The sequence below is a fragment of the Primulina eburnea genome, chromosome 9, assembly GCF_022965805.1.
Source record: "Primulina eburnea isolate SZY01 chromosome 9, ASM2296580v1, whole genome shotgun sequence".
Classification (NCBI taxonomy): domain Eukaryota; kingdom Viridiplantae; phylum Streptophyta; class Magnoliopsida; order Lamiales; family Gesneriaceae; genus Primulina; species Primulina eburnea.
In genome coordinates, this window is record NC_133109.1 from 32060618 (window position 1) to 32078590 (window position 17973).

At 33.5% G+C, this 17973-nt stretch overlaps 2 protein-coding genes across 2 annotated transcripts; both read right to left on the reverse strand.

The window, feature by feature from the left end:
- Positions 1–222: 222 nt before the first annotated feature.
- On the reverse strand, positions 223–11544 carry LOC140841729 (uncharacterized). The gene is made up of 15 exons (XM_073209377.1): positions 11296–11544; positions 10753–10983; positions 9388–9702; positions 8335–8442; positions 7789–7978; positions 6477–6739; positions 6017–6146; positions 5288–5367; positions 3644–3892; positions 3504–3580; positions 2600–2691; positions 1789–1871; positions 1383–1454; positions 596–721; positions 223–504 (listed from the first exon to the last, which is right to left on the reverse strand). Exons 1-15 carry the CDS (start codon positions 11434–11436, stop codon positions 472–474), a joined length of 2190 nt encoding a protein of 729 aa, XP_073065478.1. The 5' UTR covers positions 11437–11544; the 3' UTR covers positions 223–471.
- Positions 11545–12711: 1167 nt separating this feature from the next.
- Positions 12712–14768, reverse strand: LOC140841730 (fibrillin protein 5 homolog). The gene is made up of 7 exons (XM_073209378.1): positions 14168–14768; positions 13957–14072; positions 13741–13863; positions 13513–13611; positions 13397–13441; positions 13045–13118; positions 12712–12957 (listed from the first exon to the last, which is right to left on the reverse strand). Exons 1-7 carry the CDS (start codon positions 14439–14441, stop codon positions 12885–12887), a joined length of 804 nt encoding a protein of 267 aa, XP_073065479.1. The 5' UTR covers positions 14442–14768; the 3' UTR covers positions 12712–12884.
- Positions 14769–17973: the final 3205 nt, after the last annotated feature.

Genomic DNA, 17973 nt, shown 5'->3' on the forward strand with positions numbered 1-17973 from the left:
ATCAACATGCGTTCACCTCACGTGTGTTCATAAATTGAGAAATGGGATATTTTTCGCTGGGGTATTTTTTGGGTTCTTTGATTGTTAAAATAATATGGTAAAATCTCTCTTTCAAGAAAGCAAAAAAGGTAAAAACTACAAGTATAAACTGGTCGATGCTTAATATTACAAAGCAAATTGAGAGCACAAATTTTGTATACATTTATGACGTCAATCTATGACTTGAAGCTAAATTCTTCACTAAACATTAGAATCAAAGCCTTCTATATTGCAAAGTGTATTACATACAACAGCAGCATTGTGTTTGTGCCCGAGAATACCAGTGATGCAACTAAACTAAGATAAGCCAAAAAAGGAAAATGTTCAAATATTTAACTTGGTTCCTGATCCTCAGTATGAAAAGCAGACGAATAATAGGCTATAAATCCAAGGAATTTAACAAAAGAAGTCGTGATTGTACGAAATCTTCCTTCACTCCTCTTCTTCGGATGCTTCATTCAACCACTGCATAGGAAAAATTTACCATGAAAAATGACGACATTCCCGCATCGCGAAATGGAGGAAAAAGAAAAAAGAGAAGCTATAGCCCGCCAACCTGGATGAATTTTTCAGCCTGCTTCAGGAGAACTTTATCCGACTCGTCTGCCTCTTCCTTTTCAGCTGCCCAATTAAGTATAGCCTCCTCTTGCAATATATCTTTGTCGTATAAAATTGGCAAAATCTATCAAGTTTTGTTAAATAGTCAGGCGGTGCACATCATACATACATGATACACACAAACAGCTTATATGAATTTCAAGGGAAAAAAATTGAAGAAAGAAATCTATCTCCTTCATGTATCTTGTCCAAACACAAACTCAACTGAGCCACTGAGGTAAGTTCTGATTACACATCTCATTTGAAAGTCATTCTCAGATGGACCTTCCTAAAGTTTATAAAAAGTTACATTCTTTAACATCTACTTACCCAGACATCTATTTTTCCTCAAGGGAGACGAGCACAATTATGATTATCAGGGAGGTGTGTGTACTTTAGACATTACACAGCAATTTTACCTAGTTCACAAGCAAGATAAATCTTTTTTTTTGAGAGAGTATTTAGAAAATATCACAATACACAGCAATTTCACCAAGTTTACAAGCAAGATAGATCTTTTCTTATTTTCCGCTTTCTGTGAACGTCAAGGTTACCACGCAATTACACATTGTTCATTTCCATTTTCTTCTAAATCTTCAAAGAGCAGAGGTTCATTAGAAATAATACACGAGAAGCATGGTGCCACGAAGAAAATAGCATTTCCAACATCAGCAATACACTGTAATTTGACAAGGACGGATGATACAACTCATAAAAAAACACAAACTTTGATAGAAATAGGTCACCTGCTCAAAAACTGGAGCGTACTCCTTTGTGGACTCTAAACACATTTCTTCAAATTTCAGAATCACCTCAATCTGTAGACATTTGAGACAGAACAAGTGCAACAACAAGTAAGGAATAATTCGATACAAACCTAAACAAACCAAGTTTTATGGAGTTGTGCATAATTAAAGCAAGAACAATCAAATTCCTTAACAGACTACTGAACTAGTTTTATGGAGTTTATGCATATGATGGTGAACCGTCTCGTTCTCAAAACAAAACAATATCACCACTGGTGGGCCAAAATTGGATTTGATTGAAAAAGCTACTAACACAATTGACCTGTAAGCAATACTTCAGGGAGGAATCGAGCTAACAAAACGCCTAGAACAAGGGATAAAAGAAGTTCTTTGTCCATAAACCAACCTCTTCATCTAAGCTAGGTAGGTAATACTTCAAAAGCCTATTCCATTTTGTAATCACACTAGCAACATTTTTAACAAGTTCGCCTGCAACAAAGCATTAGATCCCATTATAATACGAGAAAGTCGAGTGTATATAACATTAAACATAATACAATATTAAACATGTACTATTGAGCAGGGAAATTGCAAATGCGGCCCTAGATCCTCATCTTTTGAAGATTTCTATGAAGTGATTTCTACAGAATGCTTTCGTCCAAGCAATTACTCTCAAAGAGTTGTGTACACAGTCCATTGCACATCTAGATTTTCCTTCGAGCAGCGTGTTAGGTAGAAAATCAATAAGAAAGATATGGTATGAGAGGAGGGAGGGCATATTCAAAAGAAGTATTACAATGATGGTTAACTATCACGAGCTCCAATCCAGTCTGGTGGATACATGATAGTAAATAATAACAGGGGGAGAGTTCTTGATTTTCTACAGAGTAATTCAACCATAGATAAAATTTCAAAGACTGGATGTTTATAAGATTAAGCATCTTTAATTTTTGGCATAGAATGAAAGATTTTGTCTGTAAGAAATCGACCTTGAAGCATATGCCGTTGAGTTCTTTGACATTGCTAAGTGAGCAAAAAAAAAAAAAAAGATAATTTGTTTCACAGCAACTTCAATGCATTCACCGTGTAGTTGAATAAAAGTCACACTTATATTATTTCAGTGAAACAAAATGAGAAGCAAAGCAAACAAGAACTACAAAGTTAATATATTTCGAAAGGCATAAGAAAAAATGAATCCAATGAGAAAGGAAACTCACCAAGTGAATTGTGAGGAGTATCCAATGCTAGTTTCATCATACCATAGAATAATGCCCCAGCACAATCACTAGAAGTCAGATTGTATGACAACCTGAATCATTAAAGAAATGGTACATAACAAATTTAAATCAGGGAGAACATAAGACCTTATACAAACACATCAAAGGTCACAGTCACAAAACCTGCAAGAAAGATGAGGTAGTTTTGTGGAGCATCTAAAACAAGAATTTTTAAGATTAGGATGTGGGCCTAGTTTTATGGAGACCTATACAAGAATTGTTAAGATTAGGACTTGGGCCTAACTTTACTTTAAAAGCTAGGTCCAAGTCACAATTTTAACAAGAATATTGTCATAACTTATGAGGATACCATCTGAATCCAAAAGGTATTATTTGGACTGACCAAAGAAAACCAAGAGAGGAAAACTAAATTATTTTATTTCATCTAGCTTCTTTATACAACTTAACAACCTTATAAAGAGAAAATAACGCAATAAAAGGAAAGAATACTATCCCATATGTTAGGGGATTTAAATCAGTCAATCTCTTGAATCATGAGATCATAATTTTCTTTATTAACAGTGGTCCACGAGAAGGGATTTGACGAATGGAGCAAAGGACCAAAATACACGAAGAGAAAGTCTATATCAACCGAGGAAAACAAATAAAGAAATTGAGATCCACGCCCTGATTAGAGGAATATGAAGGAATAGAGTTTGCGAGTATCCTATGATTATCCATCTTTCTCCTGTCTGGCTTTCCTGTTGTCATGGCCAGGAAGCTTTTTCTTTACATTACATGTACTTCGCGATCGTGAGCCTAAAATAGTAAAACTTACTACAAAAAGCGCGCTTATATCATATGCTTAGACAGCAAACGCGGGAGAGTAACTTTCACATCATACCGCAGAGAGTTCACTTCTAAAATTACATGATCTTCTTTGACGTGTTCGTGTACAGCCCTTAAAAAAGTTGCTTCAACCTGCAAGAAAAATGGCATAAGATTCGAAAAAATCCACGCCTTAAAAACAACACCAGCATGTACCTCTTTCTCAAAATGGACAGAATCACCTCTGACATCTCCATCAAAGTCACTGTCAATTGAATCAGGCTCCAGCTCTCCTGAATGTGGAAGAACGTCGCCATCAAGATTTGATACCTCCAGTTTGTCAGTAGCACTTTTGATCATTTCAACTAGTCTATCTGCAGGTATTGGGGCAACTGAATGCCTCCATTCTTCTTCATGCGCTCCCTCACTAGCCAACCAAATGAAACCAACCCCACCGTTACCAACCTGGTAAATCAATTATAGATTAGAATCTTGTCTTCCTTTAATGAATTAAAAGGACATTTTCAAGATGTTTTCAGCTGCAAAAATGTTGACGGCATTATCAGTGGAAATAAAATTACAAAAAACCCTGTTGTTGCAGAAAATTACGAGAAAACTCATTAAATTTTTAACTACTAGTCTGAAGAAGTTATTCACGTGGAAGGTTAACAAATGGATAAAAGTTGTCCCAAATACTCATACAAAGTAACTTAACGTGGTATTCATGAGACCACTTAGCATAACAGGCCTATGAGAAAAATAAAATTTAGTTCCCATTTCTGGAACATTGAAGACCACATCCCAGATGATATTAGTATGAAAGTTTTGTTATTATTATATATTTAAAGATACATTTTCTAGAACAATGTGAATGTTGTTGATTGAGAATCTGGCTCGTGGGCTTTTGAGACTTTTTAGCCCCCCACATCATTGTTATGAAAGGTGACTGCCTGGCTGCGCCTAGGCGACAGGCGCACGACATAAATCAAGTGCACACCTTAGGTGCGCCTCGGCCCAGGCGCGCCTCTGTAGAAAGGGGTACACCTGTGTGCTATTACGTTATATGATGCGATTAGATATATATATGCTACATTATCTGTTAATGAATTTTTATTTATATTATTTGTTATCTTTGTGAAACTATGTAATTTAAATAGTATAAAATACTTTATATATGCTGAATTTTAAAATTTATGTCAAATGCGCTTTAGTTCACGCCTCAAGCCCCAAGGCACCCTAGCGCTTTGCTGCGCCTTGCGCTCCAAATAACTATAACCCACATTATGTGGAACCATCTTGCCCTTTCTCTACTAGGTAAGAAGCATAATCTGAATTTCCCATAGTTAAATCTCATATTAGATATGAATAATACATCGAAACAGCCTTATTATGAAAAAAACCAAAAAATGTCTCCCACTTTTTGTGATAATGTTAGCCAGATGAATCCAACAAATGGATGTAGAGCCCTACTGTTTAAAAGCACCAGATATTGCATACCGGGAGACCAAAAAGGCTACCTTGTCTAAGCCTTAATGAGATAGGACACTTCAATAACCTAAGTGGGATAGCCAGGTAACTAATGAATAGATATTAAGTTGTTTACTTGAACACTGTCTCGGTCTACATTTCACAGGGCAATGCAGTTTTTCACCTTCATTTAAATTTTAAGGCACAACGGATGGATCCATAAGTGAGTATCACGAATAATATTCACAAAGCAATAGGGAAAGAAAGAAAATAGTTTAAAAAATTAGTTCCCATTTGAAGAAGACTAAAAGATGAGAAGAACTTAAGGCCAGCAACTACTAATGCTTGTTCAACTGGTACTTGAAGAAGAAAACTAATGAGGAAAAAAATGACCTCGGATGCGGCCTTTGTTTGTGGATCGACTAACTTCTCCCTCAATTCCTCATCCAACTGTTTAGGTATACTTGATAATGCTGAATACCAAAGAACAAACAATAAGTTTTCATTTATAAAAATAATCAAAGAATATGTTCTCCATCAATAAGAATGTTGCGCAGCCTTGTCACTTATGGAGGGCTTGCAAAATTGTCGGATACGTGCATGAACACGCACTTTGTCTTTTGCCATAAGTTTCCATTAATTATCTATCAAACATGATATAATGCTGAAAAGAAGCACGTACAATTTATAAGGGATTTGCAAGGAATTATTCATCCATTGGAATAACTTCATTATACCATGTTACAAATAATGAATATATGTCTATATGCATTTCACTAAGATCCAGGCATCAGTTGTCAATAGGAATGCTTGGCTTGATTTAATATTATGTACATACTGCTGATTATACAGCTGAAAGCTAACTCCCGTAGCATAAGCAGAGAATCATCAATAAGAACAAGCTAGTCATAACTAATCAGTATTTTTCCCATAAGTACACAAAAGAGGGATTTTTGATACTTTCATTGCACATACATCTCAGAAACCATAATTCAAAATTGAAGTACAAGAGACAAAAGAAGGATATTTAATGCACAGTTTCCTCCAATTGATCAATGAGATTCAATATAACTATTTCATACCACGGCAAAGCATATGATAGTCAATAGGATAATAAATTACATGATATTTCGATGTTCACACTGCTATTATCAGCATATTCCAGCTCTTCATCACTATCTTGTTTGACAGGTTGTTGAAGTAAAGACACTTTTGAATAAGCAGGAACAATAAATTGTTCTCCAATTATGACCTGCACAAGTTGAAAGCATGACTCACAAAATTCGATCCAACAGAAAAACCAGCTGTGATAACATCTCCATTAACATTTTACTCATTTTTATTGTGCAATTGTAGGCACAAAAGAACTGCCGGTACAATTGAATCGATTAATTACAACAGGTAAATAAGATTATAAATTTGTTCATTCTGGATTCACACCAAATTTTGATAATCATAAGCAAAACTCCCAAGCAGGTGGGAAAAAACTCATCTGAGTACTACTGGATAAGCAAGATTTTGGAAATGAATATGGAGTCAAAAGAAAAAGGTTGTTGCTCTTTAGCCACTTAGATGATGATACCTTGAAAGACAAAACAACACCAGGTTCCAAAACAGCTCCAGATCTCATGATCACGCCATCACACACTATTGCATGTTTTAGTTTACAGCCATCTTCAATTGTAACTTTATCCCAAATATAACAACCATCAATTGAAACATTTGATCCAATTACACAACCTTCCCCGATCACAGAATTTGATACGTAAGTGTAGTTTCCAACTGTGGTGCCATTTCCAATCACAGCAAATGGGCCAATATGTGCAGAATGTGATAACCCAACATCTGTGAAGTATATTCAACACAATGTGAAGATGATACAAAGGAAGCAATGCAATTGAGATTGTACTGGAAATAGAGTAGAGATCATGTGTAATTAAGACACCACCACCAAAGAGAAACAAAAATGCTCAATGATAAAATGATAAAGGTATGTCACCAACATAAAGAATCACATCTAGAAGTAGAAAGTAAAGGCTAAAAGAATAACACACAAAAGTTACACTTACAGATGAATGGCTTTAAAGTAAAATCTAAATATAATTAGAAAACCAGTATGATTATTCCTCGTTGATTGCGAAAAGACAAATCATTTAGATCAGAAACATTTTCTGTTAGATCCTCCAGTGATCGGCCGAATTCCAGAAAGAATATTTCCATTTTTTAGCTTCACAAAAGGATGGAGGAAATAAGTCTGTAAGAGAGTTTTCTTGGGGAAAAGAAGTAACTTAGAAAATGAGCGTGCACATCCTTTATTGGTTGCAGAAAACAAAAATCATCCAGATCAAAATCATTTTCTACCAGAACCTCTATTGACGAGCCAAATTCCAGAAACAAGACTGACATATTTTGAGCTTCAGAAAAGGATACACGACTGTGGCTGGAAAAAAAATCATTGATCCATCTTTAGTTTTCTCAACAATGTGAGAGCATAAACTCAGACTATCAAATGTTTATCTAGCTGCTGTTATAGAAATTAAAAAGTATTACAGGGTCCAAACTAGTTATAATTATGCCAACACCCAAGACTGGAATTATGTCAGTATAACAAACTGCTGAAAGTTTTGAAGTTCTATCAACTATTCATGAATCCTCCAACTCACAATTTTACTGCAGTTTCTGACATATTTAAAGTAAAGCTGACAAATTTGAACACAAGTAACATATTGGGTAACACCATTAAAAGGTTGTAACATCATTTATTTTTTGAGAAAACAAATAATTATTGCAACTGCACTCCACCCTACTTTAATCCAAAAACAGATGCAAACCATATAGACCTGTACACATATTACAAAAATATAACAATTTGACGGGATTACTTTTTTTTTCACCTGATGCTCTATATGTTCCTTGTCTTTCAAGCCTGGTCACACAATTGCCAGAAAACTGGACATCAGGCACAAAAGGATAGGTCCATCTCTGGATTATATCTTTACTAATGGTGCCATAGCTCCGATAATTATCAACCCTAGTCGCATAACTTGCACGAATTTCATGGGTAAAAATTTTGTAACCCATTATCTGGGGAAAAAAAAGTAGGATCAGATATGCAGTATAAATGGCCAAATGCTACAAATCTGTGGAATAGTTCAAGATCATTGAAACTGCTGGCCAAGCAACAGAGGAGTGTCACAACATTTCTAAAACCTCAGATCAACTACTTTTCTTATGAACCCATTTACATACATGTCATTTACATACATGCTGAAGAATGAACAATGTTACCAAATGATTATCGTGTTCATTTAGGAAGAAGATAAACCATTCCATTTTAATGTTCTGAAATAGCTTGATCCGAAGTTTGAGTTTGGTCCACTGGATAACAAAACAGGTTTCTCCAAATAACCTAAAAAGATTTTCTGCTCAATCAGACATACATCATCAACGAGCAACCCCTTGACAAAGTGACGACGTAAATGTTGATAATCAAAATTGTCTGTGAAAAGACTCAGCACTTCTGGAGAGCATACATCAATATAGCAATCCTGCAAAAAATCATTTCAAAGAGTGGAATATCAAGAGATCCAATTTTAGAAAAGATTTCATAAGCAACAAGAGTCGATTATGCCATCATGAAGTTCATAATAGTGACCTAACTTCGTGAGCGAACATGAGCTTAGCTCTGAAACTCTAAGAAAAACAATGTTGGTTTAATGCACAGAACATGGCATTGACATCCAAGATATGCTAATAGTCGCTAAGAACCATCTCACATAAAAAGGTTCAATCAGACGCCTAAAATGATAGATGAGTTGATATGATAAGAAAATGAGGAGGGATAAAGCAAATGCCAGTTTCATCTGTTATTTTTGTAATTCTCTGCTTTTGTTAATGTCTATATCATATCTAAAAGGGAGGCAATCATCATGCAATAATGAAAGTAAGGTGAATACTCTGAAAACTAAGTGCCAGCACTGTATACACGATCATGATTAAGTTCACAATGCTTGTGTAATTTCTTATCTATTAGCGACATAAATGTTTAAGGTAACTCAACAAACACGATTTAATAAATATTTTGTGGATAAGAATCCTTACGATGACTTGAACTACAATGGTATTGCAAGATTTAAATGAGAAACATTGCAGTATTGGGAAGGGCAAGAGAGTCGAAAGATGAAGCTATAGCAAAAATACAGAGCGAGAATAATGCTTAAACTTACCCTTCCTCACTGGTCTAATAGTCTACAATAGCAAGGGATCGAGAGTCAAAACTTGACTTTTGCAGAGTAAATAATTTTTTCCTTAGAAATTACTGGACAGAACAAGTCTTTTTTTCAGATTTATGGATAATCAAATTACGATGAGGTGGGGGCGAGGGTCAGGGTAAGGGTCAGGGATAGAGGGGCTTCAGCAAGTGGTTCATAGGTTGAACTGTAGAAAGACAGATCATAACTCATAAGCTTAGAATAAGTTAAAGGATCTGGAACCTGTTTGTCATTGTGGAGAGATATAGAGGAGTTATCAATCAGCAACCCCTTGTCAAGATTGACTGTCCCTTTCATATCCTCAGACTTATCCTCATAATGCAAGAGCTGCTTCGTATCAGGATCAATAGCCAGAAACAGCTCCTCGGTTCCAAGACGAGATTGACGAGTTACTGCAGAAGGCTTTGACTGTTTAATCACCATTGTCATTACAGCATTGCTATCCTTTCTTCTTCTTTCCTTGTGTTCTTTGAGTACCTGTGTAAGTGACATGTTGCTCACTGTATCTCCAGTAACAAGGACAAAATCTCCTTGTATCTGACAAGAGAAACAAATATCAGTTATCTAATTATAATCTCAAAGAAGGAAAAATAGTATGTTTTACAGTTTGAACACTGCACCTCTTTAAAAGAAACTTAAACATATATCAAAATGCTTATCTGTGCTAAACCTGTAAAGGATAAAGTGAAGGAAGAATTTCTTATTTTGTTCAATTTTTCATTGGATCGACACAACCTTTTGTGGTGGATACTTTCTAACCTATAAACTACGCAATCAATTGATAAGTCTCTCTGACATGCATCGAACTCACAAAAGCGAGGTAAAAGAATAAGGTTATTACACTTCATAGTGCCAGTAAATTGTCATTGCTGTAATTCAAAAGGTGAATAGCTATCATTGCAAGTTGTTTCTGACTATGAGAAAAAATCAACCAAAAGGAGAAATAACACCCTATAATTGCTTCTATGGCACACTTCCTCATTGATATGGTTCCAATATGACCAAAAGTCTTAAAAAAAATAAATAAATATGACCAAAAGTAGACAATGCCTACAACCCATGCTCAATATGCTCCTCTCTGCGAGTATAAACGAAAATAATATGCATTTCCCTAGCATCATTGCCTGCTTCAGCAGCATTTTTATCTTGACACATGCGAACCTTAGGCAAACTTACTTTCAACAAGATATAAGCTTTGCAAAAGTCTACAATCCGCTAATTTCACATGTTATTACTGCAGTCTCACAAACTTGTGAAGTCACTAGAATAAATGACAAACATTTTGCGATTGTCTGAGCCACGTGTATACCCTTCATTTTCCAAACTAAGTTGAATGAAAAATGTTTAGTTTTGCATTTACACGTACCAATCAAGGCTCCATGGAAAGATTTGCAAATAAAATTTTTGCCAGACATTCTTCTTAAAGGAAAACCCAACTTTCAGAAAATATGTGAAGCTGACTATTTTCTGTCACAGGAGTAACTATAGAAAGAAGAAATACAAATGCGTATGAAAAAAATTCTGACGCAGAAATAAAAAAATCTCTAAAAACCCAAAGATAAACTAGAAGCAATAATGACAACATACCACATGCCTTTCATATATCAATCTTAAGGCATCTCCGGCACTGATGGCATTGTGCGATTCTATCGTGGTGACTAAAAAATTTGGTTTGCCAAACCACTTAGAGTTTTCCAAATACTGGATCACTTGCTTGGAATGTGCACAGCAGAACACAAAAACTTCTTCAACTCCAGCAGATTCAAGCCATGCTAAGGTATAGTCGATCATGGGAGCATTGACAAGCGGCAGCAGTACCTTCAAATAACAAACGAATCAACTTTCGCCAAAAGAGGTCAATTAACCTTCCAGCTGACAGCTACACCACAACACTTCCATTCATAGTGAAAATGAATAAAGATATCACCATTCGATTTGCTCCATGAAGAAAAACAAGAGAGCGATATACATTAGTCATCTTATACAGATTTGCATAAACTAATCAGCTCTCCAATTAATTATGCAATGAAATACAGCCCGCCGCAAAAGATTACAAGCGTTAATCTCTTACTAATTCTAGCAAACAATTTTTTGTGGGCCTTATGGCTTGATAAACAGCAAATCACATACTTTGGGGCGCTCGAGAGTGATGGGGCGAAAGAGCGTGGCAAAGCTATCGGCCAGTAAGATTGCCTGCAAGGGAACACGCGTCAGCTCATCCTCGGCATCTTCTCCTCCCGCTCCTCCTTTGCTTCCCTTCTTCGCCGCCATTATCCTCCTCACGCCGCCGCAGACAGTAGACTACTCCAGGTGAAACTCAGTGGCGATTATTTTATTTAGTATGTAATTGTTTATTTTTAGGGGAGGAAAACTGCAAATAATCATTGGGGGAAAAGTTCCGCAGGAACCTTTCTCTAATAAAATTATTTTAAAATAAAAATATTATGTTTTGAATTAAAAATTTTAATTAATTGAAAAAAAAAGAGTAATCCATAGCCTTATTTATTTTCATTTTAAAAGCATTTTCTGAAAACAAAGATTATTAAGTTTCCTCTTTTCACTAATTTATTTAAACATCCCTCAATTGAAGGGAATCTCACTCTCGCCCCTTATTTTAAGATAAATTATACTTTCACCATATATTTCGTGAAATTTGCAGACCAATTGCCGAACAAAGCCAACCCACGGCTCGGAAAAGCAATTTCTTCTATATATTTTGTTTGTTTGTTAAATCAACAGTTCTTTTTGCTTTAAAAAATCAAGTATTTTTAATAATTGTCCAATTTTATATTATTTAAAATTTTAAAATCAAAACCTTGCATTCGAGATATTAAATTACTTGCATTAACATAATTAATTAAATTATTACGTTTCAAATCAATATGATTTTTTTTATTAAATTCGATTTTATATGAAATTTCTGGTTTTAAGAAAATTTATGGCAATTTAATTATTTCGGATACAAAAAATAACTAATTCATTCCGATTGGATTCGTTTTTTTTTTTTTTAAATAACATATGAACCAATCAGAGTTTACATTAAAAAAACAAAAAAAACAATCCAACAGAACTAAAAAAATTTCAGTTAGTATTCGAAATAACCAAATTATCAAAAATTATGTAAAAGTATATTTTTTTTTCGAAAATCTACTAAATTTTAAAAAAACTAAACATCAAAAATAAATATATTTGGTTTAACTAAAGTCCTAATAAAAACAGCCCCAACCTATTTGAACAAACACAAAATATAATTAAATTATGTAAACAATAATATTATTTTGGTGTCATCGTATCAAACATAATATTGTAATAAAATGATAAATGATAGACTTTTGTGAGATCGTCTTATAGATTAATTATGCGAGATGGATCTTCAACCCAATCCGACTCATGAAAAATATCACTTTTTATGCAAAAAATATTACTTTTATTATAATGATATATCAAATCAACCCGTTTATCCGTGAGACTGTTTCACGAGAACGGTTTCATCCGAAATTCGTATGTTCAATTCTTTATAAATCGGGAAAAAAAAATTAGAGAAGATTGGAAATCGAGCGAGGATGCTTGTATTTGTTTTGTAGAAGCTTTGGGTACAAAACAAAGTGAAAGCTTCAAGTGATGAGATTGAAGCCACTTTTCACTAACATAAAAAGAAGAAAGATCAAGTAGTTTGTAAGAAATATCAGATTTACATATCTTGAGGGATTATCCTCCTCTTACTCAACTCTTTCCAAGATGAAGATATTTCCTTTGTCATCTCTCCCTATCCTCAATGAATCGTCGACATATCTGTTGTTGTGACCAAAATTATTCGTCGAGTCGCGAGGAACGAAAAAATACTCTATATATTTTTAGAGGAAAACTTGATGAACATACGTGATCTCAAGCCAGCCCTCGGGGTTGAAGATGCCAAGAAGGAGGTCATAATTTTTGCGGAAGACATTCAACAACTGTCAAATTGCATCAACAACATGTATCAGCTGTCAAAAATAAACAATCACACGGTTGGAACCTAATGGGGAATAAAGAATCTTGACTTCAGGAGGGGACTCAAAAATCATAAGCAAAATTCAAGGCTTCTATGTTTTGCAGTCATATGAATGAATGGGCGGCGAAATCTGATAAAGGGCGTGATCATGTAGAATCAGGGGGTCGAAATCCGACGAGGGGAGCGAGTGTATCTTACAAACCATACAAAGCTTGATTCTTTAGTCCGTTTGCAATTTACCTGGTCTGGAGTGATCATGGACTTGTTGTATCTAATGTCAACTCTCTGCAAAAGGAATATATGCCATCAAAAGATTAGACTACGTCGAACACCGATTTCAACGGCCTAAAACTCACTGATTTCGAAGTACACTTGAACGAGGCTTCAATGGTAAGCTGTCCACTCAACAGAGTCAGACCTCTAGCGCTAAACTTGATCACATTAACTGCTTTACCCTCCATTGCCATCACAAATCCTGGAAATGTTAGTACACATTTTCGGGGAATATATATTTTCACCTTTTAGTTATATTTTGTTGTGATACTTTGGATTGTTCTCGCGTTGTAGAACAGAGTAATGCATACCTCAGCAAGATCGATAGATTGGAAGAAATCTCCCAAATTGATGAAATCTCTCAATCCCAGTTTGGTTCTTCTTGAACCCAGAATTGTAATGGAGCTAAAGATGAGCTTCCACACTCCAGCAACCTGTAATATTTTTTACAGAAAATGATTACAAGTTGTAGCAAAATGATGAGTTCACAAGTAAAAAAAAAACAAAAACAAAACAAAAGAGAGCACCTTTTCTAGGCAAAGAGTGGGTTCAGGAGTGGGATTTTGAGACTCTAAAAGCTCGACCAATTTTCCGATTTCACTTTTCTTGGCAGATGGGACCCCAAAAATGCCTCTGTTAATGCCTATCATAACGCATTAGTTCCTTTTACTTCTGCGACAAAGAGTATTTGAGAAATGGTACCATAAGCACAAATGCCTCTGTTAGATGATTTCTTACCTTGTAGTGCAGCATAAAGGTCTCGTTTAATCTCGGCAGGAGTCCCATAATCTGAAAGCTCTTCTTCATCTGTGGAAGACAATTGAGGTGCCTGCTCTGCATCTTTGATGGAATAGTGGTGCCAAAATCGATAAGTGTTATCTCGGAATCTGATGAAGTTGTGTTGGGCCGCCATTAATGGCAGCTTCATCGTCATCTTGGTGGAACTGGGCGGGAACAAGTTGGTAGCATGCGCGATCTTTGTGGCCATCAGTCTGACCTCGTGGGCTGACATTATAGAAGCAAACGAGAGATCTGGTTCGGCAGATCCAGTCTAGACGGACTCGCAAGTGCTACCATATCCAGATGATAATAAGAACCAGCAGGGAAGATGAGATTGTAATGAAAAGTTTACGATAATTATGTAAATCAAACAAGAATTGATTATTGTTTTTTTGTGGTTGATGGAATGGATAGAAGTGAAATATGTATGGCAGAAAATGGTTCTTGGAGGCAAGCCACTCGATACATGGTTAGTTCCATCATCGGATCATACCTCGAGTGAATTGACATAAACAAATCCTCGTTCCACGTTGAGATGGTCATATTTAATTCGAGTGAAGTGATAGAAACGTAATCTTCGAACACAGACATGAATACTTTCTACCCTCGCGCCGTCCCGACTCCCGAGGTTGTAATAAAAGTAGAGTAAGTCTCTCATAAGACGGCCTGAGAGACGGTATCACGAATCTTTATCTGTCTCGATTATCAAAAAAGAGTTTATCGTACATTATATTGTTTTTTTAAAAAATTGAATATAACGACAATAAAAAAAAACACACACACACATACAAATATGACATAATATTGGTTGTTACATTTATGATGTATTCCAGCTAAAACAAGATTACAAGAAGTTGTCTTTAAAAGATATCTAAATTGGTGGAGCATGTGAATGTTCGATTTTTCTTGCAAACACATTTTCAAAGGAGTATGTCGCACATGACTTGTAAAGTATGGTTTATTTGTCTAGCATGGTTTGTAGGTTATTGTGTTAGTCCGAAAATTTATCTAATGCACACCAAATGATAGCTGCCACGGGTTTTTACGTCATAAAAAAATAAGATTACAAGAAATTGCACAATTTAGCTTCTTTTATGATTAAAAAGTTAATTTGTTATCACTATTTCCTTTTATTTTTATTTTTTTGTATTGAATTTCCAAACTGTAGAAACATTTAACACTATAAATTTTCTAATGATAATATTATTAAAAATGTACACATATGTTAATGGTATTTTAGAACAAAAGCAATTTAATTCTATGTTTTTTTTCTAACCACCTTGATTCAAGCTTGACTATCAAGTTTTTAGATAAAATAAATTTATGCATATATCAGTACAAATATGATTTTAATAAACTCGTATTGGTTGTTTCTTGAATCGTTATTTTTTAAATAATTTGTAAAACTCTCATGAAGTTACCTCCAAGTACAACAATCTTCTCACCAAATAGTTTTCGAATTTTGGTTATTTTTTTAAAGCTTTTATCGATGACTTTAACTGCTAAGTGTTTGGTCATTGGTGTTTCTTCTTTTATAATCAATCGTGTTTTATGCAACAACTTAACAAAACCGTTTTGTTTTGAAATTTTACGATACCTTTCTTCATGCAATAAGTTTCATCGATGCATATGTCATATGAAATATACAATTTCATTTAAACATTTAAAAAAAATATAATATGATTCTAATAGACTTCTTCTATGTACATCATCCTTGAAAATTGAAAAAAATTCAACAAATAACAAATAATCAAATAGTATGTCTTTTGTGAGACGGTCTCACGAATTTTTATCTGTGAGACGAGTCAGCCATACCGATATTCACAATAAAAAGTAATACTTTTAGCATAAAAAATAAAAAAAAATTCATGGATGACCCAAATAAGAGGTACGTCTCACAAAATACGACACGTGAGACCGTCTCACACAAATTTTTGTCATAATCAAATGGAGTAAGTCATCTGACATGTTTTAGCAGTAATATTAAGTAATATATTTCACCTTACGTCGGATTTGTGAAATTTAACCAGCCAATAATCTTTCTTTTTTTCTTCACACAATTGTTTTTTTTTTTTTTGTTTCACACATATTGTAGAGGAAATTAAATAGTATACAAATAAATTCTTGTTTTCTAGCTTACTGAACACATATGAAAAATTCTATTATCTAAAAAATATAAATGAATTGGCATGTCTTTTTATCAGACTTCAAAGGTGAAAATGGTGTAAAATAAATGTTTTGATACTCTGCGTGTATAAATTACAAGGCTAGAAGATTTCAATGTTTTATCAATTTTAGCACCGAATAAAATTAAATAAAATATGTTGTTATAAACTCAAATTCTCTCCTATATTAAATGGACTCTACATATTCAGTATAGTAAATGGACAAATCTGTTCTTAAGGTCCATGCATTTTATTTGAGTAAGTAAAAACTTGTATGAGACGATTCATGGATCGTATTTTGTGAGACATGTCTTTTATTAGGTCATCCATAAAAAAGTATTACTTTTTATACTAAGACATAGTTTGATACATATGATAGGATAAGCATGTGATATATAATATAAGATTAAGTTAATGATAAATAAGATGTAGATATTATATTTAATGTTTGATATGATTTTAATAAGAGTGATTAAATTTATATATTAGATTATAATAACAAAATTAATCTTATCATAATAAATTTTATAATTTCAAAGTTGTTGCTTGAGTTCATATTTTATATTTGTTCATACGACGATAGTGCTTGGATGATTTATTTATTTTTACCTAATTATGTATATTATATAATATGATAATTGAGCTCTTGATTTTGTGAGTCAAGTCAAATATCAATTTTTAATATTAATCGGATGATACTAATAATTTTATTAAAATTTATAAAAATTATTTATATAATTATCTCGAATTTATTTATATAATTATCATATTATATAATATATAAAAATAAATAAAAATATTTATTTGATTTTAAATTCTACCTACTAGCATAGATTTATAAAAATCATTTATGAGTTGAGGGTAATTAAGTCATTCGTAGTGTATTTATCCTTAAATAAAAATTATCACACCTAATAGGAGTGATATTTTATCCTTCTAAAAAACTATACAAAGACCTGAACATGAGCTTTTTAAAATTTACCAAACGATAAGGATGATTATTTCAAATCCCCCATTATCCATGTACCAAACTATACCCCAATAATGTTACTCCTTATGTGTAATCGATTGGGTTGACCACTCTCATATAAAAATTCGTGAAACGTCTCACAGATATAACTCTTGAGTAGTTACTTTCGTGTGGTCTTGTGTCACAAGAATCAAATGACATTTTCACGAAAAAGAGTCATAAGCATTAATGTCTAGTTCATCAGTAAATGGGATAAGGGAGGGATTGATAAATAATATACATTATCTATTCTGGAATCAAATATGAATTTTATTTTAATCATTAATTTTTATAAATTGGTGGATAATGATATTTCATATTTCAAATATTAAGAAACATATATATATATTATATATATATAATATATATATTATATATATTTATTTATTATTAGTTGAAACATTATTATATATTACGATATGCTCTAGTTGTTTGGTAATATATTAAATTTTTATGAATGATTTGTTTTTTTATAAAATAAAGTGTAGAATTATTTTTTTTATATATATATTTATTATAGTTGAAACATTATTATATATTACGATATGCTCTATTTGTTTGTTAATATATTAAATTTTTAGAATGATTTT